The sequence below is a fragment of the Mobula birostris genome, chromosome 5 (genome assembly GCF_030028105.1).
Source record: "Mobula birostris isolate sMobBir1 chromosome 5, sMobBir1.hap1, whole genome shotgun sequence".
NCBI classification, from domain to species: Eukaryota; Metazoa; Chordata; class Chondrichthyes; order Myliobatiformes; family Myliobatidae; genus Mobula; species Mobula birostris.
The window spans coordinates 88670544-88690047 of NC_092374.1; the positions used below are offsets into that span (position 1 = coordinate 88670544).

A 19504-nucleotide genomic window follows, 5' to 3' on the forward strand; every position below is an offset into this window, starting at 1 on the left:
TTCTGACTCCTGTAGCCTAGGGATGTCTACTGACTCCTGTAGCCTAGGGATGACTACTGACTCCTGTAGCCTAGGGATGACTACCTCCCTGTAGCTCCTCAACCATCAGGTTCCTGGACCAGCGTGGATAACTTTACTCACCTCAACACTGAACTGATTTCACAACCTATGGACTCACTTTCAAGGAGACTACAACTTACATTCTCAACTTTATTTATCTATTAATTAATTAATTAGTTCTGTTTTTACAGTTTGTCTTCTTTTCACATTGGGTGTTTGTCCATCTTTGTGCTAAGTTTTTCCACTGATTCTATTGTGTTTTTTGTACCTACTGTGCATGCCCACAGGAAAATTATCTTGGGGTGGTATATGGTGATGTTTACGTAATTTGATCATGAATTTACTTTGAAATTTTGAACACCTTCCCCTTTTACCCCTCCATTCAGGCCTGATGAAGGGCCTTGACCTGAATTCCGGTTTTTCCCCTTGATGGATGCTGCCTGACCTGCTGAGTTCCTCCAGCATTTTGTGTGTTACTCTGTATGTCCAGCATCTGCAGAATATCTGCACCTATCAGTCATTCAGAAATGTATAAGGTCTTATTATTCTGGAAATTGTGCATTTACATTTGAAATGCGGAGTCATAATTAATGTAAGCTTGAATGGAAGTGGTTGTCATAGTATGCTCATCAGTTTTGTCTACTCTTGAGCATCTCTTTTAAGTTGCCAGGTCTGGAGGACCTGAGTTGCAAGGAAAGATAGAATTTTTTTTTCTGTGCCATATTCTGCCAGAGCCTTGGCGACCACTTTTTAAAGTGGTTGTCTTGGAGGAAAGATTCTGTGAGTGTTCTCCCACGTCCTTCTCACAGCGCAGTCTTTTTTTTACGAGGCCGAGTTGTGAGCTTGACACTCAACCCGGCACGGGTGGAAAGTGTGCCCGGGAGCGACCCGATTGGGTTCGAACTCGGGAACTTTCGCTCCAGAGTCTGGCGCTGATATCACTGCGCCATCAGCTGGCCAAAAGATTGAATAGGTTAGGACTTTAAGGTAAGTTTGGATTGGTACATGCATGGAGGGGTATGGAGAGCTATTGTCCTGGTGCAGTCCATGGGAGTAGGTGAGTAGGTAGTTTAAATGGTTCAGCATGGACTAGATGGGCTGAAGGACTTGTGTCTGTGCTGTACTTTTCTATGACTCCACGTTGGACTATTTTTCTGTCTTTTTGTTCATGTCAAAAAGGGATGTGATGTTGAGGCTCTATAAGGCACCCGTGAGACCACACTTGGAGTATTGTGTGCAGTTATGGGTTCCTTATTTTAGAAAGGTTATACTGACTTTGGAGAGGGTTCAGAAAAGATTCACGCAAATGATTCCAGGAACGTCTGGCAGCCCTTGGGCTGTATTCCCCGGAGTTCAGGAGAATGAAGGGGGATCTCATAGAAACATTCCAAATGTTAAAGAGCCTGAACAGATTAGGTATGACAAAGTTATTTCCCATGGTAGGGGAGTCCAGGACAAGAAGGCATGACTTCAGGATTGAAGGACGTCTATTTAGAACTGAGATGCAGGGAAATTACTTTAGTCAGAGGGTGGTAAATTTGTGGAATTTGTTGCCACGAGTGGCTGAGGAGGCCAAGTCATTGGGTGTATTTAAGGCAAAGATAGATAGGTTCTTGATTAGCCAGGGCATCGAAGGGTATGGGGTGAAGGCAGAGGAGTGGAGATGACTGGAAGAACTGGATCAGCCCCTGATTGAATGGCAGAGCAGAGTCGATGAGCTGAATGGTCTTATGGTCAACCTCCCACTTTGCATTTAAAAGGTTTTTGTTGGGCAGCACAGTAGTGTATTGGTTAGTGTAACACTATAACAGTGCCAGTGAACAGGTTTGATTCCATTGCTGCCTGTAAGAAGTTTGCACATTCTCCCCAAGACTGCATGTGAATTCCAGTACCCTCCCAAATTCTAGACATATACGGGTCAGATTAGCTTTCTTTGGTACAAGGTCTCTTCCAGCCTGTGGTTGAGAACACAGCTGGGAAATCAGTGTGCAGACTTTAAAATGTATGCAGGACACCACTCTCTGCAGTCCTCTCTACCCAGGGCCCTGATGTACAAGGGAAGGATTGTCACAACTGCCACTGCCCAGGAAATGTGTGATGGGCCGGTGTAGAGGGAGTTTCACTCTGTGTCTCACCCTGGGAGTGTGTGATGGGCCGGTGTAGAGGCAGCTTCACTCTGTGTCTCACCCTGGGAGTGTGTGATGGGACAGTGTAGAGGGAGCTTCACTCTGTGTCTCACCCTGGGAGTGTGTGATGGGACAGTGTAGAGGGAGCTTCACTCTGTGTCTCACCCTGGGAGTGTGTGATGGGACAGTGTAGAGGGAGCTTCACTCTGTGTCTCACCCTGGGAGTGTGTGATGGGACAGTGTAGAGGGAGCTTCACTCTGTGTCTCACCCTGGGAGTGTGTGATGGGACAGTGCAGAGGGAGCTTCACTCTGTGTCTCACCCTGGGAGTGTGTGATGGGACAGTGTAGAGGGAGTTTCACTCTGTGTCTCACCCTGGGAGTGTGTGATGGGACAGTGTAGAGGGAGCTTCACTCTGTGTCTCACCCTGGGAGTGTGTGATGGGACAGTGTAGAGGGAGCTTCACTCTGTGTCTCACCCTGAGATAGTGTGCTGGGACATTGTAGAGAGAGCTTCACTCTGTGTCTCACCCTGGGAGTGTGTGATGGGACAGTGTAGAGGGAGCTTCACTCTGTGTCTCACCCTGAGATAATGTGCTGGGACATTGTAGAGAGAGCTTCACTCTGTGTTTGACCTTGGGAATGGGATCTCCATATCTAAGCTGGCCAATTAACCTGTGAGCCAGCACATCGTTGGGATGGGAGAGGAATCTAAAGAAACACCACGTTTACAGGGAGATGATGCAAACACTACCCTGCCCCTCCGCCACACACAAACACACGCACACACACACGCACACACACACACACACACACACACACACACACACACACACACACACACCCCAGAGGTCAGGATTGAACCCAGATCTCTGACATTGTGAGGTAGCAGCTCTACCCACTGCTCTATTGTGCCACCCTGGTAGTCCTTTGACCCTAATGCAGTAAGTACCAGCCACATGCACGCACCTTCATTTCCTGTGCCAGTGTAGAGCATCCGAGGAACTGGTTGACCATGGTGTCTGTCACAGGGAATTTCTTTGGGATCTCCGTGCACCTCTCGATCAAGCAGGGATTGCAACCATTTTTGAACTGGTACCCAAAGAACCAGTCTTCCTTCCAGTGTTTCGCCACGTAGACTGGTAGATAACGGAAATGGGTGGGGGGGGGGGAAGGATAGAGAAGGAAGGAGAGATAAGAAGAAATTCATCACATGAGTAATGATCTCCTGTAGAAAAATGCCTTCTACTAAGTTTTTCTGTGACCTTAAAAGAACATAGAGATGGCGAAGCACCCTTTGCCCTTCCTTGCTCATTGGTGAGCTGTTTGTTGCCGTTTGTTTGCTTCTGTGTGCACTTTAGGATGGTGGTGAATATTGGTAGTTCGGTTTGAGGTGTTTGACGTTGCGGTGTTCACTGAGCTTGGCAATTAGCTTGCAGATGTTTGAAATAGACACCATCTACGAACCCTAAGAGCCAAAGAAATGTGAGCCAATAGAATTCAAAGGTTAACTGAAGGAGTAGTCAATCAGGACTGAGGCAAGTGAACGGGAGAGGAGGCAAGCGAGCAAGGACTCCCAGAGAGAAACACCAACAACTGCCCACGGAGTAAGTCACATTGACTGGTGACGAAACATCTGCAAGCTACTTGTGTGTAGTTTTTCACTGATTCTATGGTATTTATTTCTTATACTGTAAACGTCTACAAAAAGTTGAGTCTCAGGTTAGTACTGTATACGGTGACATATATGTATTTTGATCTTCAAACTTTCTTATTTCCTTCGAGGTCCATGAAAAAGTTCCCGTTAGCCTCTTTGTGTAGCATCCTTCGCAATTTATGTACAAAATCTCCAAAGGCAGTGTTATTGAATGTACTGATGATGCCAAGGAGCGTGGTGGGGAGATTGGACAGTCTGTTGGGTGGGGGGAGGGAATGGACAGTCAATGTTTCAAGTTGAGACACATGCTGTCCAAAATGGGGTCTTGGTCCAAAATGTTGAGAGTCCATTTCCCGCCACAGCTGCTACCTGAATCACTGAGTTCCACCCACAGACTGTTGTACCAGAACCCACCACCTTGCCTTTGTGGAAGCCAGGAAGAGGATGTCTGAGGCTACAACAAAATATAGGTAGCTTACGTGAGTGGCCAAAGATCTAACAATGAGGTATAATGTTCAAATTTGACAGGGGCAAAATTTAAAGAGAACATGTTACCTGAACAGTGAAAGATTGCAAGATTTGATATCACTAAGTTGGCAAATTGGTCTCTAACTGCCACATGTACTGAGGTATAGTGAAATGTCTGATTTGTATTCCATCCACACAGATCATTTCACTGCCTCAGTGTATTGAGGTAGTTCAAGGGAAAACTCACAACAAGATGAAGAATAAAACATTATTCTTCTATTCCTCACTCTGGCCTCTTGCCGCTTCTCCTCACCTGCCTAACACCTCCCCTGGTGCCTTTCTCCTTCCCTTTCTCCAAGGGTCCATTCTCCTCTCTTATCAGATTCCTTCTTCTTCACCCCTTTACCTTTCCCACCCACCTGACTTCATGTCTCATTTTCTAGATAATCCTTCTTCCCCTCCCCCTCCCCACCTTTTCTATTCTGGCATCTTCCACCTCCTCTCCAGAGACAGAGAGAGAGACAGAGAGACATGGGAAGGCAGAGAGAGCCAGAGAGGAAGAAACAAAGAAACTGAACTCTTTCTGTCAGAGGGTTCAAAGTTTCTTCCTGAAAGGGTGGGGGCAATAGGAATGTTTGAAAAGGTTGAAGGGAGATATTTGATAAAGCAAATGGGTGAAGGCTACTGGGTGTAAGAGTTGACTTTACAATGTGATCAGGGGTGATGTTATTAAATGGTGGGACCAAAATGGGACCTTCTCTCACTGCCCCCCCCATTCATACTGAAACCTCACTTCCTGTGACATCACACACTCATAGCCATACAGCAGGGAAACAGGCCATTTGGCCCATCAGGTCCATGTTGACCACAATTCCCATCTAAGATCCATTTGCCCACATTTGGTTCATATCCCCCTCAAGCTGACAATAAGTTGGACTTTCGAGCTCCCAGTCTGTACCCTCATTGTCTACCTGCACTGCACTCTCTCTGTAGCTGTTACACTTTATTCTGCACTGTTATTGTTTTACCTTGTTCTACCTCAATACACCGTGTAACTATTTGGTCTGTATGAACAGTATGCCAAGCAAGCTTCTAATTATAGATTAGTACATTTGACAATAATAAACCAATTACAATTCCATTTCTCATACACACACATTTATTTTTAACTGTTGTTAATGTACTTGCCTCTACCTCTTTCTCTGGCAACTCATTCCATATATGGCTCAACCTCTGGGAAACAAAGTTGTTTCTCTGGTCACTATTAATCTGTCCACCTCTCACCTTCAACTTATGCCTCCAGTTCTTGATTTGCCAACACTGGGGGATAGCTTTGTGCATTCACCCTGTCTGTACCAAATCATTCAAAGTTCAAAGTAAATTTATTATCAATGTACTTGTATGTCACCATATGCAAGCCTGAGATTCATTTACTTGCTGGTAGTTTCAAGAAATCCTTAATAGAGTGATAGCCATAATAGAATCAATAAAAGACCGCACCAAACCACTCCAGTGACATCACAGGATGATTTGCTGCAATATAGAACATCGTCTCCACCCATTCAGGCCCAACACTCCCTTATTTCCTTCTCGGCTGCTCTCAGTGTAAAGGGTCAGGATGAGGGCAATGTGGGAACCGTTCCCACACATGGGGCAGAGGTGTTGGGCAGATGTTGAAGTGATGTACTCCTCAGGCACGCCCACAGTGTCTCAGTGTGTTCCTGATGCACGGTTTTGAGGTTGTCAATACCAGTTTCCTCCAAACAACTCTTCCAAGAGACCATGTGACCACACTTTATGGGCTGTGTATGAGGGAAGGGTTAGAATAATTGAGGAGCATTGTCAAAGGTCAGTGCAACATCGTGAAGTAACGGGGGTGGGTGTCAAGCTGAGTTTGCACCAGCGCTCTAATAGTGAAGTTTCACATCTTAACCAGTGGTCAACCATGAAAGACTTAGACCAGTGGACCCAAGTCCAGAGGAGACTAGAGATGAGGATGGAATCCTCACTTGTTGATTTGTCAGTAGGGAGCACAGGCTATGACTCGAGAAGCACTCCTCACCAGGGTAGGTAAACTGAAGGCAGAGCAAAAATGAACAAAACAGAGGGAACTTAAATAGACAAACAAAACAAGGCACGGGTGCACTGATAACTAAAACAAGACACAGATGATAATAATCAACTACTAATTGGGGAGAAGGGTCATCAGAGCCTGGAGGACTCCAACGCCCCCTGGTGGTCAGACTAAGGCATGAAACATGCAGTGAAGAGCCCAGACTGTGCTGTTCTATGTTTCTAATATCCAGTGAGGTTAGAGGCCTACAGACAGATGGCTCTATGATCAGCTGTCAGATAAGGGGAGAGATTCTGAGGGAAACAGGAAAAATCCAGAGGTTGAAGGAAAAGTCAGGGTCCTTTCCCTACAGCCCTGATATTATCAGGGAGAGTTTGTAAGGCAGAAGGAAGAAGAGGATAGGGAGTTGGGTGGGGGTGGTGGGGGTGTGGTGGGTAACCAGTCGACAGAAGGCTGAGACAGAACAAAAGGGTAGTGCAGAGCTGAGAATCTGGGGTGGAACTGCAGCACAGTGGGTAGAGCTACGGGCTCACAGTTCCAAGAACCAGGGTTCGATTCTGCCCTCCATTGCTGTCCGTGTGTCTGTCTGTGTGAGACCCCCTTCGCGTGGGGTCTCCAGTTTTATCTCAGGTTCAAAAGTTGTGGCGAGTTGGTGGATCAATTGGTGGCTGTAAATTGTACGGGGCACAGGTGGGTGTGAGGGGATAGCGAACAGGGATTTTTGGTGGAGGTGGTTGAAGTGATCGCAGTGAGAACTGACTGAATAGATCAAATGGCCAAATCCTTCTATATCATAAAAAATATGAGGGGAAAGAATAGTGGATTTGGAGTTCTAATAAAGTGTTTCTAGGAACCCTAAGTCAAAGTAAATTTCTTGTCAAAGTACATATTACCATATACCACATAGAGATTTACTTTCTTGTGGCATTTACAGAAAATAAAGAAATACAATAGAATTTTTGAAAAATTACATACAAAGGTTGACAATCAATGTGTAAAAAATATGAAAATTTAAAAAAATACTGAGATCATGAGTTTCAGAGTTTTAGAAAGTGAGTCGACAGGTTGTGGATTCAGTTCAGAGTTCAGGTGGGTTCATGCTGTTCAGGAGTCTGATGGTTGAAGGGTAATAACTATTCTTGAATCTGGTGGTGTGGGACCTAGGGCTTCTGTGCTTCCTGTCTGATGGTAGTAGTGAGGAGAGAGCATGGTCCGGATGGTGGGGTGTTTGATCGTGAATGCTGCTTTCCTGTGACAGCACTCCAGCTAAATGTACAAGAGCTGGGATGGAATTGTATGGACAATTCACCTGGCAACCTTACCACTGTGGGCAGAAATCCCAACTTCCTGACCTTGGCATAAACCTGTAGGATTCCCAGACCCTGGATGTTGTGCTAATTGGTGCACAATTTACTAAATTCTTACCTCCTATGGCAGTCTTGACTCTCCAGAATATCCTCTGAAAGCTTTCCAGACTGTCCCATGGACTTTCGAGCATATTCACAAGCTTCTTCAGAAACAGTTCCCCTAAACTGAGAAGAGATATCGAAGAGTGTAGAATATAGTACATGGAACAGTACAGAGTAGGAATAGGCTCTTCGCCTCATAATGTCCATCAGATATATGAGCAGAGTGAGACCATTCAGCCTATCGAGTCTACTCTGTCATTTGATCATGGCAGATTTATTTTCCCTCTCAACCCCATTCTCCTACCTTCTCCCTTTAACCTTTGACACCCTTGCGAACCAAGACCCTATTAAACTCTGCTTTAAATAGTCCTGAAGAAGGTCTTGGCCTGAAACGCTGACTGTTTACTCTTTTCCATAAATGCTTTCTGATCTGCTGAGCTCCTCCTGCACCTTTTGTGTGTTGCTCTGGATCTCCAGCTCCTGCACATTTTCTCATGTCTTTAAATAAACCCAATGACTTGGCCTCTACAGCCATCTGTAGCAAGGAATTCCACAGATTCTCCACCCTCTGACTGAAGAAATTCCTCCTCGTGCCTGTTCTAACCGGGTGTCCTCCAACACAATTCCAAATTAAATTAAATCTCTTCTGCCTGCACCTGATCCAGATTCCTCCATTCCCTGCACATTCATATGTCTAATACACTTTTGAACGTCACTATCTGCCCCAGGTACTCCATTCCAGGCACCCACAACTCTGTATAAAAGAATATCTTGCTTTTGTGTCACAGAGTAACACAGCCCGGAAACAGGGCCATTCAGCCTAACACTCCATGCTGACCCCAGTATTTTCCCTGCTAGTCCCACTTGCCTGAGTTTGTACCGTAATCTACCAAGCCCCTCCCCTCCATGTACACATTCAAATGCCACTTAAACACTGCAATGGTACCCTGCTTGACCACTTCCTCTGGCAGCTCATTCCAGGCACTCACTGTCCTACGTGTAAAGAGGTGCCCTCTTAGATCTCTTTTCGATCTCCCCACTCTCACCTTGAATCTTGCCCCGTGTATCTTTACCCTTTCCTCCTCTCACCTCTAGTATTTAACATTTTGACATTGGGTAAAACTTCTGACTGTCTACCCCATCTCATCATTTTTGTAAATTTCCATCAGCTTCTGATCTTCCAGAGGAAACCCAAATTTGTCCAATCTCCCCTTATGGCTCATATCCTATAACCCAGGTGGCATCCTGGAAAACTTCTTCTGCACCCTCACCAAAGCCTCCACATCCTCCTTCTAACGGGGCAACCAGAACTGCACACAATACCCCAAGGGTAGCTTAACCAAAGTTTTATACAGCCGTAAAATGGCTTCCTTGTTCTTCCATTCAATGCTCCAACTAATGTAGGAAAGCATGCCGTTCACCTTCATTGCCTCTCTATGCAGGAAACTATACATACATGCAACCTAGGAGTCCTCTGTACATCAAATCCTTCTGAACATTGTTAATGTCAAAAATGTTCCCTGATTTGTGATCCGGTGGAAATTACGGAAATCCCACAATAGGCCAGTTTTCCCCAACTATTCGTACTCCCAGGGACAATAACCTCCCTCTTGGCTAATCCTGGGATCACTGTGCAACACACACAAAGGAGAAACTCAGCAGGTCAGGCACTATCCATGGAGGGGAATGAATAGTTAGCATTTCAGGCTGAGAACCTTCACCAGGACTGGAGAGGAAAGAGGGTAGAAGCCAGAATAAGAAGGTGGGGGAGGTGGGAAGGAGAAGGAATACAAGTTGGCAGGTGATAAGTGAGACCAGGTGAGGGAGAAGGTGGGTGGGTGGGCAGTGGATGTTGTACAATGCTAACAGGTGATAGGTGGAGGAAGTAAATTGCTGAAGAAGAAATTTGGTAGGAGAGAACAGTGAACAATCGCAGGAAGGGAAGGAGATGCCCTCTTACATGAAGGATATGGAGGCTTTATAGAAGGTGTAGAAGTTATTTTCCAAGATGTCGCCTGGATTAGAGGATATGTGCTATAAGGAGTGGTTGGACAAACTTGTGTCGGTTTTCTCTGTAGGAGCAGAGGTTGAGGGGAGACCTGATGGATGCTTACAAGATTATGAGAAGCATAGAGAGCATAGACAGTCAGAATCTTTTTCCCAGGGTAGAAATGTCAAACTCTAGAGGGCATGCTTTAAGAGAAAGGTGATGGACAGGTGAGCTGAAGAAATGGGGTGAGAGGGAAACCAGGATGGGGAATGGAGGAAGTTACAATGAGCAGAGGGGGAGTATGACCAGAATTTAGAGAAATCAATGTTCATGCCACCCAAGCAGAATATGAGGTGTTGCTCCTCCAACCTGAGGTTGGCCTAGCCATGGCAGTAGAGGAGGCCATGGACAGACATGCTAGAATGGGAATGGGAAGTTGAATTGAAATGGGTGGGCACTGGATGATGCTGGTTTTTGCAACAGGTAGAGGTAGCTCCCAACGTGTGATGGGTCTCACCGATGTAGAGGAGGCCACACATGGGGAGAAATGGATACATTTGATGACCCCGATAGACTCGCAGGTGTAGTGTTGTCTCACCTGGAAGGACCGCTTGGGGCCGTGACTGGTGTTGCGGGAGAAGGTGCAGGCAGCAGGTGTATCACTCATCCCAGGATCTCTGTTCTCCCTCTCCAGCTTCCTCACTGGTCACAGCCAGGTCTTGCCCTCTCTTCCCCAAAATCCCAGATCCCAGAATCAATCCTTTCAGCTGAGAGAGGACCTCAGCTTTATTCGTCATAAGAATATTGAAATGTACAATAACTCTACTGGGTGTTTTTTATACGCCACCCAATAGTAACAAGGGTATCGAGGAGCAGAAAGGGAAGCAGATCCTGGAAAGGCGTAATAATAACAGAGTTGTCGTGATGGAAGATTTTAATTTCACAAATATTGATTGGCATCTCCCTAGAGCGAGGGGTTTAGATGGGGTGAAGTTTGTCAGGTGTGTTCAGGAAGGTTTCTTGACACAATATGTAGATAAGCCTACAAGAGGAGAGACTGTACTTGATCTGGTACTGGGAAATGAACCTGGTCAGGTGTCAGATCTCTCAGTGGGAGAGCATTTTGGAGATAGTGATCATAATTTTGTCTCCTTTACAATAACGTTGGAGAGATAGGAACAGATAAGTTAGAAAAGCATTTAATTGGAGTAAGGGGAATTATGAAGCTATCAGGCAGGAAATTGGAGGCTTAAATTGGAAACAGATATTCTCAGGGAAAAGTACAGAAGAAATGTGGCAAATGTTCAGGGGATATTTATGTGGAGTTCTGCATACGTACGTTCCGATGAGACAGGGAAGTTATGGTAGGGTACAGGAACCACGGTGTACAAAGGCTGTAATAAATCTAGTCAAGAAGAAAAGAAAAGCTTACAAAAGGTTCAGAGAGCTCGGTAATGTTAGAGATCTAGAAGATTATAAGGCTAATAGGAAGGAGCTTAAGAAGGATATTAGGAGAGCCAGAAGGGACCATGAGAAGGCCTTGGCGGGCAGGGTTAAGGAAAACCCCAAGGCGTTCTACAAGTATGTGAAGAGCAAGAGGATAAGACGTGAAAGAATAGGACCTATCAAGTGTGACAGTGGGAAAGTGTGTATGGAACCGGAGGAAATAACAGAGGTACTTAATGAATACTTTACTTCAGTATTCAGTATGGAAAAGGATCTTGGTGATTGTAGTGATGACTTTCAGCAGACTGAAAAGCTTGAGCATGTAGATATTAAAAAAGAGGATGTGCTGGAGCTTTTGGAAAGCATCAAGCTGGATAAGTTGCCAGGACCGTATGAGATGTACCCCAGGCTACTGTAGGAGGCCAGGGAAGAGATTGCTGAGCCTCTGGCGATGATCTTTGCATCATCAATGGGGACGGGAGAGGTTCCCATTGGGAAGACTGGGGGGGGGGGGGGGGGTTGCAGATGTTGTTCCTTTATTCCAGAAAGGTAGCAGAGATAGCCCAGGAAATTATAGACCAGTGACTCTTACCTCAATGGTTGATAAGTTGCTGGAGAAGATCCTGAGAGGTAGGATTGATGAACATTTGGAGAGGTATAATGTGATTAGGAGTAGTCAGCAAGGCTTTGTCAAGGGCAGCTGATGCCTTAAGAGCCTGATTGAAATTTTTGAGTTTGTGACTAAACACATTGATGAAGGAAGAGCAGTAGATGTAGTGTATATGGATTTCAGCAAGGCATTTGATAAGGTACCCCAGTCAAGGCTTATTGAGAAAGAAAAGAGGCATGGGATCCAAGGGGATATTGCTTTGTGGATCCAGAACTGGCTAGCCCACAGAAGGCTAAGAATGGCTTTAGATGGGTCATATTCTGCATGGAAGCTGGTCACCAGTGGGGTGCCTCAGGGATCTGTTCTGGGACCCTTACTCTTTGTGATTTTTATAAATGACCCAGATGAGGAAGTGGAGGGATGGGTTAGTAAGTTTGCTGATGACACAAAGATTGGAGGTGTTGTGGATAGTGTGGAGGGCTGTCAGAGGTTACAGCGGGACATTGATAGGATGCAAAACTGGGCCGAGAAGTGGCAGATGGAGTTCAACCCAGATAAGTGTGAAGTGGTTCATTTTGGTAGGTCAAATATCATGGCAGAATATAGTATTAATGGTAAGACTCTTGGCAGTGTGGAGGATCACAGGGATCTTGGGTCCGAGTCCATAGGACACTCAAAGCAGCTGCGCAGGTTGACTCTGTGGTTAAGAAGGCATACGGTGTATTGGGTTTCATCAATTGTGGAATTGAATTTAGGAGCCAAGAGGTAATGTTGCAGCTATATAGGACCCTGGTCAGACCCCACTTGGAGTACTGTGCTCAGTTCTGGTCGCCTCACTACAGAAAGGATGTGGAAGCCATAGAAAGAGTGCAGAGGAGATTTACAAGGATGTTGCCTGGATTGGGGAGCATGCCTTATGAGAATAGGTGGAGTGAACTTGGCCTTTTCTCCTTGAAGCGATGAAGGATGAGAGGTGACCTGATAGAGGTGTGTAAGATGATAAGAGGCATTGATTGTGTGGATAGTCAGAGGCTTTTTCCCAGGGCTGAAATGGTTGCCACAAGAGGACACAGGTTTAAGGTGCTGGGGAGCAGGTACAGAGGAGATATCAGGGGTAAGTTTTTTACTCAGAGAGTGGTGAGTGTGTGGATTGGGTTGTGGCAACGATGGTGGAGGCGGATACAACAGGGTCTTTTAAGACATTTAGTTAGGTACATGGAGTTTCGTAAATTAGAAGGCTATAGGTAAGCCCAGTAATTTCTAAGGTAGGGACATTTTCAGCACAACTTTGTGGGCTGAAGGGCCTGGATTGTGCTGTAGGTTTTCTATATTCTATGTACAGTGAAATGCGTCATTTACGTCAAATCAGATCAGCGAGGATTATGATGGTGGCAGCCTGCAAGTGTTACCAACATAGCATGCCCACAGCTTAGTAATCCTAATTCTACAGAACAGTGGAGGAAATCAGAGGACCCAGAGGAATCCCACACAGTCACGGGGAGAACATACAAATTCCTTACAGACAGCTGCGGGAAATGAACCCCCGTCACCGATCGCTGGCGCTGTTAAGTAATCGCTGCACCATCGTGCACCCTTATTACTGATACTCCCTTCACGGGCGGCACAGAAGTACAGCGAGTAGAACCAACTCCAGTGACCCAGGAGGCATGGTTGCTGTGAGTCCTTTGGCCTGTGCACCTGTATTTGTTAATTGTTATCTTATTTAGTGTCGCTGAGCCCTGTTTCTATTTAATCTGTTTGACTGGCTCCGGTTTTCTGCATACTGTGATTATTTAAAGGGGGCTCCCAATTAGTGCCGATCACGGGGTCCTCGTGACAAGTGAATGATTTGTCTCACGGTGTTGCTCAGTCGAGCCACCGACTTTCTGTTGGAATCCCTATGAGTGAACTAGGTTTCTGTCTCTACATGGGAGTCTGTCGTTTCTCTGCACCTTGGTCCAGTCGTCTGTCAGTGTACAGCATGACAATGGCGTGGTAGCAGCGTAGCGCTTTACAGTGCCAGTGATCCAGGCTCAATTCGCACCGCTGTCTGTAAGGAGTCTGCACATTTCCCTGTGACCGCATGGGTTTCCTCCGGATACTCCAATTCCCTCCCACATTGAGAAAGACATGTGGTTGAGTAGGTTCATTGGTCACATACGTGTAGGTGTAACTGAGCAGTGGGCGAGAAGGGCCTGTTACCGCCCTCTATCTCTAAATAGAATAAATAAATGAATAGAATCCTGGAGGAGGGGCTCTCCATTCCCGCATTCCCAGTCCCATACTGCTTCAACCGCACTTTAAGGAACGACTCAGAGCGAACGCTGAACTCACGCCAATCGCAAGGAGTTCTCAAAGTCGGCACGCTTGTCGTCATCGAACTTGACATCTGGGTGGAGGTCGTCCTCGGTTTCAGCGGCAATGCACTTGCTGACGCCAGCCTTCCAAACCTTCCACCTGCACAACACAAAGCGGGCTGCGTCGGCACACTGCGGGCAGTGGTTGTGGACGTCCTGACCCTCACTCACTGGGAAGGATCCTTATCCCAAATTCAGGAGATTATTCCCCCTCTGGAGACCCAAACCGGTAAATCCATACTGAGAGTCAGAGAGTCAGAGTTCATGTGGAATTCTCTACCCAATGAAGCAGTAGAGGCTACTTAAGGCAAGGTTGGATAGCTTTTTGCATTGTAGGGGAATTAAGGATTATGGGGAAAAGGCAGGTAGGTGGAGATGAGTCCATGGCCAGGTTGGCCATGATCTTATTTAATGGCGGAGCAGGCTCCACGGGCGAGATGGCCTACTCCTGCTCCTCTTTCTTATGTTCTTATGTAAGGGCTACCCTCTCTCAGACCTTTTTAAGAGTTTCATTATTACTATTATGACTATTCAATTCATCAATTAGTAGCGATGTTGGCCATCAAATAGGCCAGTATTTAAAAAAAAAATTATAAAAGATTCTGCCCACTATTTACATTATCAGCCCACTGAGTAGATACTAGCCCTACAATACTCTCTCTCTCTCCATCTTGTTTTACGGTGGTTGGCACCCAGCTTAGTGGTGCATTACCACCACCTTCTGCTCCGGAGTGTGTAATAGACTTACATTCTAAATCCCTTCACCCAATCACACATCCATCCACACACACACACACACACACAACCTAACCTACACTTTATCCTCCCATCTTTGGCCATCCTAGTACCCTATTCCTGTTTATCCATCATATCCTATAAAAAGCCCCTGTACCCCTTAAGAAAGCTAAAAATACCCTAACCTGCGTTCTCTCACCCATGCCCAGCAACCCTTTTAATGTGAATTCCTGCACCCACAATTCCCTTAGATTAATTCTCATCATTTCTCTCTGTATTCCATACTTCCTGCAACTCAGAACTACATGTTCTACTGACTCCTCTTCCTGACATTCCTCACACAATCCTGTCTGGTGTCTCCCTATCATTTTCAATGTTTTGTTAAATGCACAATGCCCCAGCCTTAACCTAGTCCACACAGTTTCCTCTCTTCTGTATCCACAACACTCTTTTGTATTTGATACAAATGCCTCCTTTTTCCCTCCCTGTCCCATCTTTCTTGCCACATTTGGTTGATTTTTTCTCTGATTATGCACTTGACCTCTGCTTTACTGATACTAATGTGCATTTCTATATTTTCATTCTTTAATGCCCTCTTTGCCAACTCATCCACCCTCTCATTCCCCTTCACCCCTACATGTGCTGGAACCCATCGAAATTTTACCTGACCTCCCTGATTTGCAATTCTTGTGACTGACTGAAGGACTTCATCTTGCCAAATGTTTGAGTGAAAAGACCTTAAACTTGCTAGAACTGAGGATGAATCTGAACATATCAATGCTTTGGCTTGTCTAGCTTTCTGCACCCATTGCAACGCAACCAACACTGCCAGCATCTCCACTGTAAACACCCCTAACTTATTAGATGTTCTCCTGCTGATTCCAATTTCTTTTGCAAGTAAACCCTGTCACTCCTGTTACAGGTCTCTTAGCACCATCCATATAAATCTGAGTATAATCACTATACCTTTCCATCACATGACAGTTAAATGCATTTACCAAATCTGTTTTATAACTTTCTTTCCTTTTTACCTCTATCAAATGCCAGTCTATGTCAGGCCATACAAGCTTCCATGGAGCTACAACCGGATAAACTACTGAAGGACTTATCCTCAGATCAAATACTCCACATTCTTTCGCGATATCATTCCCTACCCGACTAAAGGTATCCCTCTGAAACCGCCCATTTTCCCAGCACTCCTGCAACACTCCTTTAGTAGGGTGAGAATCATTGTGCCCCTGCAAGTTAGCCCAGTAGTTTGCCATCAGTTGCATCCTTCTTAGTTCCAAAGGCATTATTCCCATTTCTACCTGTAGGGCTGACACTGGAGATGTTTTAAAAGCCCCACTGCACACTGTCAAAGCCTGCGCCTGAATCACATCCAGTTTCTTTATAAGAGACCTAGCTGCTGATCCATATACTATATTTCCATAATCCAATACAGATCTTACTAAAGCCGCATACATTCTCTTCAACACTGAACAACTTGCTCCCCATTCCCTACCAGTCAAACATCTCATTACCTTTATTACTTTTTTACATTTCTCCTCAACTTTCCTGATATGGTTAGCCCATGGTAATCGTGAATCAAATATAACTCCCAAAAATTTAAATGTTGCAACCCTTTCTAATTCAATCCCATACATCCTTAACTTCTTCCCTACTTCAATTCTTTTCCTGGTGAAAGATACAGTTTGAGTTTTTTTGACTGAAAATCTACATCCCCAGTCAGAACCCCACTCCACAACTTCATCAATTGCTTCTTGTAGTTTCCTGATTATATGCTCCATGTCCCTGCCTCTTTTCCACAAGGCCCCATCATCAGCAAACAGTGACCTACCTAAATCCATTGGTAGCTTTGTGAAAATATCATTGATCATAATGATGAAAAGTAACGGGCTAATCACACTACCTTGAGGTGTGCCATTTCCCACTATGTACTGTTTTGATAATTCTGATCCAATCCGAACTTGAATTTTTCTACCAAACAAAAATCTTTAATCCAATTAAAAACTCTCCCACCAACCCCCATCTTGTGCAGTTTAATTAATAATCTTCCCTTCCACATCATATCATAGGCTTTTTCAATCTCAGAAAACACTGCAACTACTGATTCTTTATTTGCCTGGACCTTTCTTATTTCAGTCTCTAACCTTATCACTGAGTCCATGGAATTCCTTCCCTTCCTAAAACCACTCTGATAACTTGCCAGCATTCCCCTCTTCTCAAGCTCATACGATAACCTTTCTGTTATCATCTTTTCCATTATCTTACATATACTTGATGTTAATGCAATTGGTCTGTAGCTAGTGGGTTTTGACAGATCCTTGCCAGGTTTCCTTTTTGGAATTACAACTGCTTCTTTCCATGCACTTGGTAATCTGCCCTCCTCCCACACTCTGTTATAAAAATGCAGCAACTTCAAGAGCGCTCCTTCTCCTAGATTTTTTAGTATAACATAACATATCAGATCTTTCCCTGGGGAGGTTGGTCTTGATCTCTTTATCGCTCTCACCATTTCTGCCAAGGTAAGTGGATCATCAATTATATCATCAGTTTTTCCCCCTCCTGTTTAACATACCTGGGTGTTGACTCATTGTTCTTTCCCTTCTCCTTCTCCCTTCTTCAGACAAATTTTCTGAACTGTGTATCTGTGAAAAGGATTTGGCCATGATCTCAGCCTTATCCCTACTGGAGACTCCTATTTCCTCCTCAGATATCATTACTGGATATTCCCATTCCCTTCTATCTCCCCCCATCCTCTTAATCATTCCCCATATCTCTCCCACAAGTGTTGTTCTTCCTATTTTGTTGCAAAAACTCCTCCAACTTGCCGTTTTAGCTTGACATATAGTTCTTCTCACCACTGCCTGTGCCTTCTTATATTGAATCAAATGCTGCATATTATGGGTTCTTTTAACTAGCCTGAATGCTCTATTTCTGTTTTTTACAGCCTGACAACATTCCTCTGTCCACCATGGTACCAGTTTTCTACTCATCCTATTTTTACTCCTGGGTTTTGATCCTTCTGCTGCCATAATAATTGCTGAAGTCACCTGACTGCAATACCAATAGATCAGTAGTCACATATACTGAGGTACAGTGAATTTGTTTTGTTTCGGGTACCATCCAGACATGCATCATTCCATACCCAACAACAAGATGTCTATCAAAGCTAGTCCCATTTCCCTGGCAAATAGTTTCATGCTTTTTACACCTTTGCACTGTACTGCTGCTGCAAACTTCACATCATATTAGTCCGTGATAATAAATCTGACTCTAAATCACTGATTCTTTAAAAAACTATTCAAATTGTTCTTACTATTTTAATATTAAACAATTCAAAATACATGAACCACAACAAATAATTAAAAACTTTATAAAAATAGAAGTTAAATGCATTTTAGACCAACAGGTATTGGAGCAGAATTAGGCTATTTGGCCCAACAGGTCTGCTCCACTATTTCATCGTGGCTGATCCATTTTCCCCCTCAGCCCCAGTCTCCTGCCTTCTCCCCTTTTCCTTCTAATCTGAAAGTAAGGGATCCCTGCTTAACTGGACAGGGATTCCAAGCACATAACAGGTCAGGCTCCTGTGGGATTAGGGAATAAAATCCTCTGATATATCCCCACAGAACCTTAACGCCATGATGGAAAGGAGCTAGAAATGTGGAGTCTGGGATTTGCCTCCCTAGGTAAGGAATCACTGGGAACAAATCTGGCTGCTTCAACTTCCCAGGACTCCAGGCGAGCTGCCAGCCACCATTACCTGTACAGCTTCTGTCTGTCCTCGAGCTCCCTCTGACGATGCAACTGAAAGACGGGTAATGTGTCATCAATGGGTCGCTTAGCTGTGGTGAGAAGAGATTACAGGATCAAATTCACAGGCATGTTTGGCATTTCGTACTTACAGAAGCCGATATAACGTGCGCATGGTCTAACTGTAGCCTACACAGGGCTGCTGTTCCCTGTAGTATAAAGTGGTATCCATTGCTGATCCCTCGCCACCTCCCCAACCCTTCTCCCGCAGTCTCACCTGATCCTTCCCGGAGAGAGACACTGTCATTGTCACACAACCATCTGTAGCAGGGGAAGACGAGGCTCTCTCCCAAAGGCGTCTGTACCATCACGTAGCGGCAGAACCAATCGTCCCCCATCAGGAACTTCTCCTTGTCCAGTTGCACCCACCAGATGCAACCCAGGTTCTTCTCACTTTCCACCCCGTATTCATGCACCTGACCATTCAAATCAGAGGTCGCATCACAAAATAAGATGGTTAGCACAACATTATTACAGCCCGGAGCATTGGAGTTCGAAGTTCAATTCTGACACCGCCTGTAAGGAGACTCCCCGTAAGGCAGCATGGGTTTCACCCAGGTACTCCAGTTTTCTCTCATAGTCCAAGGAAGTTAAAAGGGTGATTGGCCATGGTAAGTTGTCCTGTGATTAGGCTACAGTTAAATCAGTGTGTTGGGCACATGGCCAAGTGGTTAAGGTGTTCGTCTAGTGATCTGAAGGTCGCCAGTTCGCGCCTCAGCTGTGGCAGCATGTTTGTGTCCTTGAGCAAGGCACTT

At 45.1% G+C, this 19504-nt stretch overlaps 1 protein-coding gene across 1 annotated transcript in view; it reads right to left on the reverse strand.

The window, feature by feature from the left end:
* Positions 1 to 19504, reverse strand: part of LOC140198371 (polyunsaturated fatty acid 5-lipoxygenase-like) — a 77937-nt gene that overhangs the window by 42356 nt on the left and 16077 nt on the right. The window contains exons 4-8 of the mRNA XM_072259467.1: positions 18967 to 19249; positions 18700 to 18781; positions 14173 to 14295; positions 7809 to 7915; positions 3154 to 3323 (exon numbers count right to left, since the gene is read on the reverse strand). Coding sequence (XP_072115568.1) covers positions 3154 to 3323; positions 7809 to 7915; positions 14173 to 14295; positions 18700 to 18781; positions 18967 to 19249 — 765 coding nt within the window. The remainder of the gene's footprint in view (positions 1 to 3153; positions 3324 to 7808; positions 7916 to 14172; positions 14296 to 18699; positions 18782 to 18966; positions 19250 to 19504) is intronic.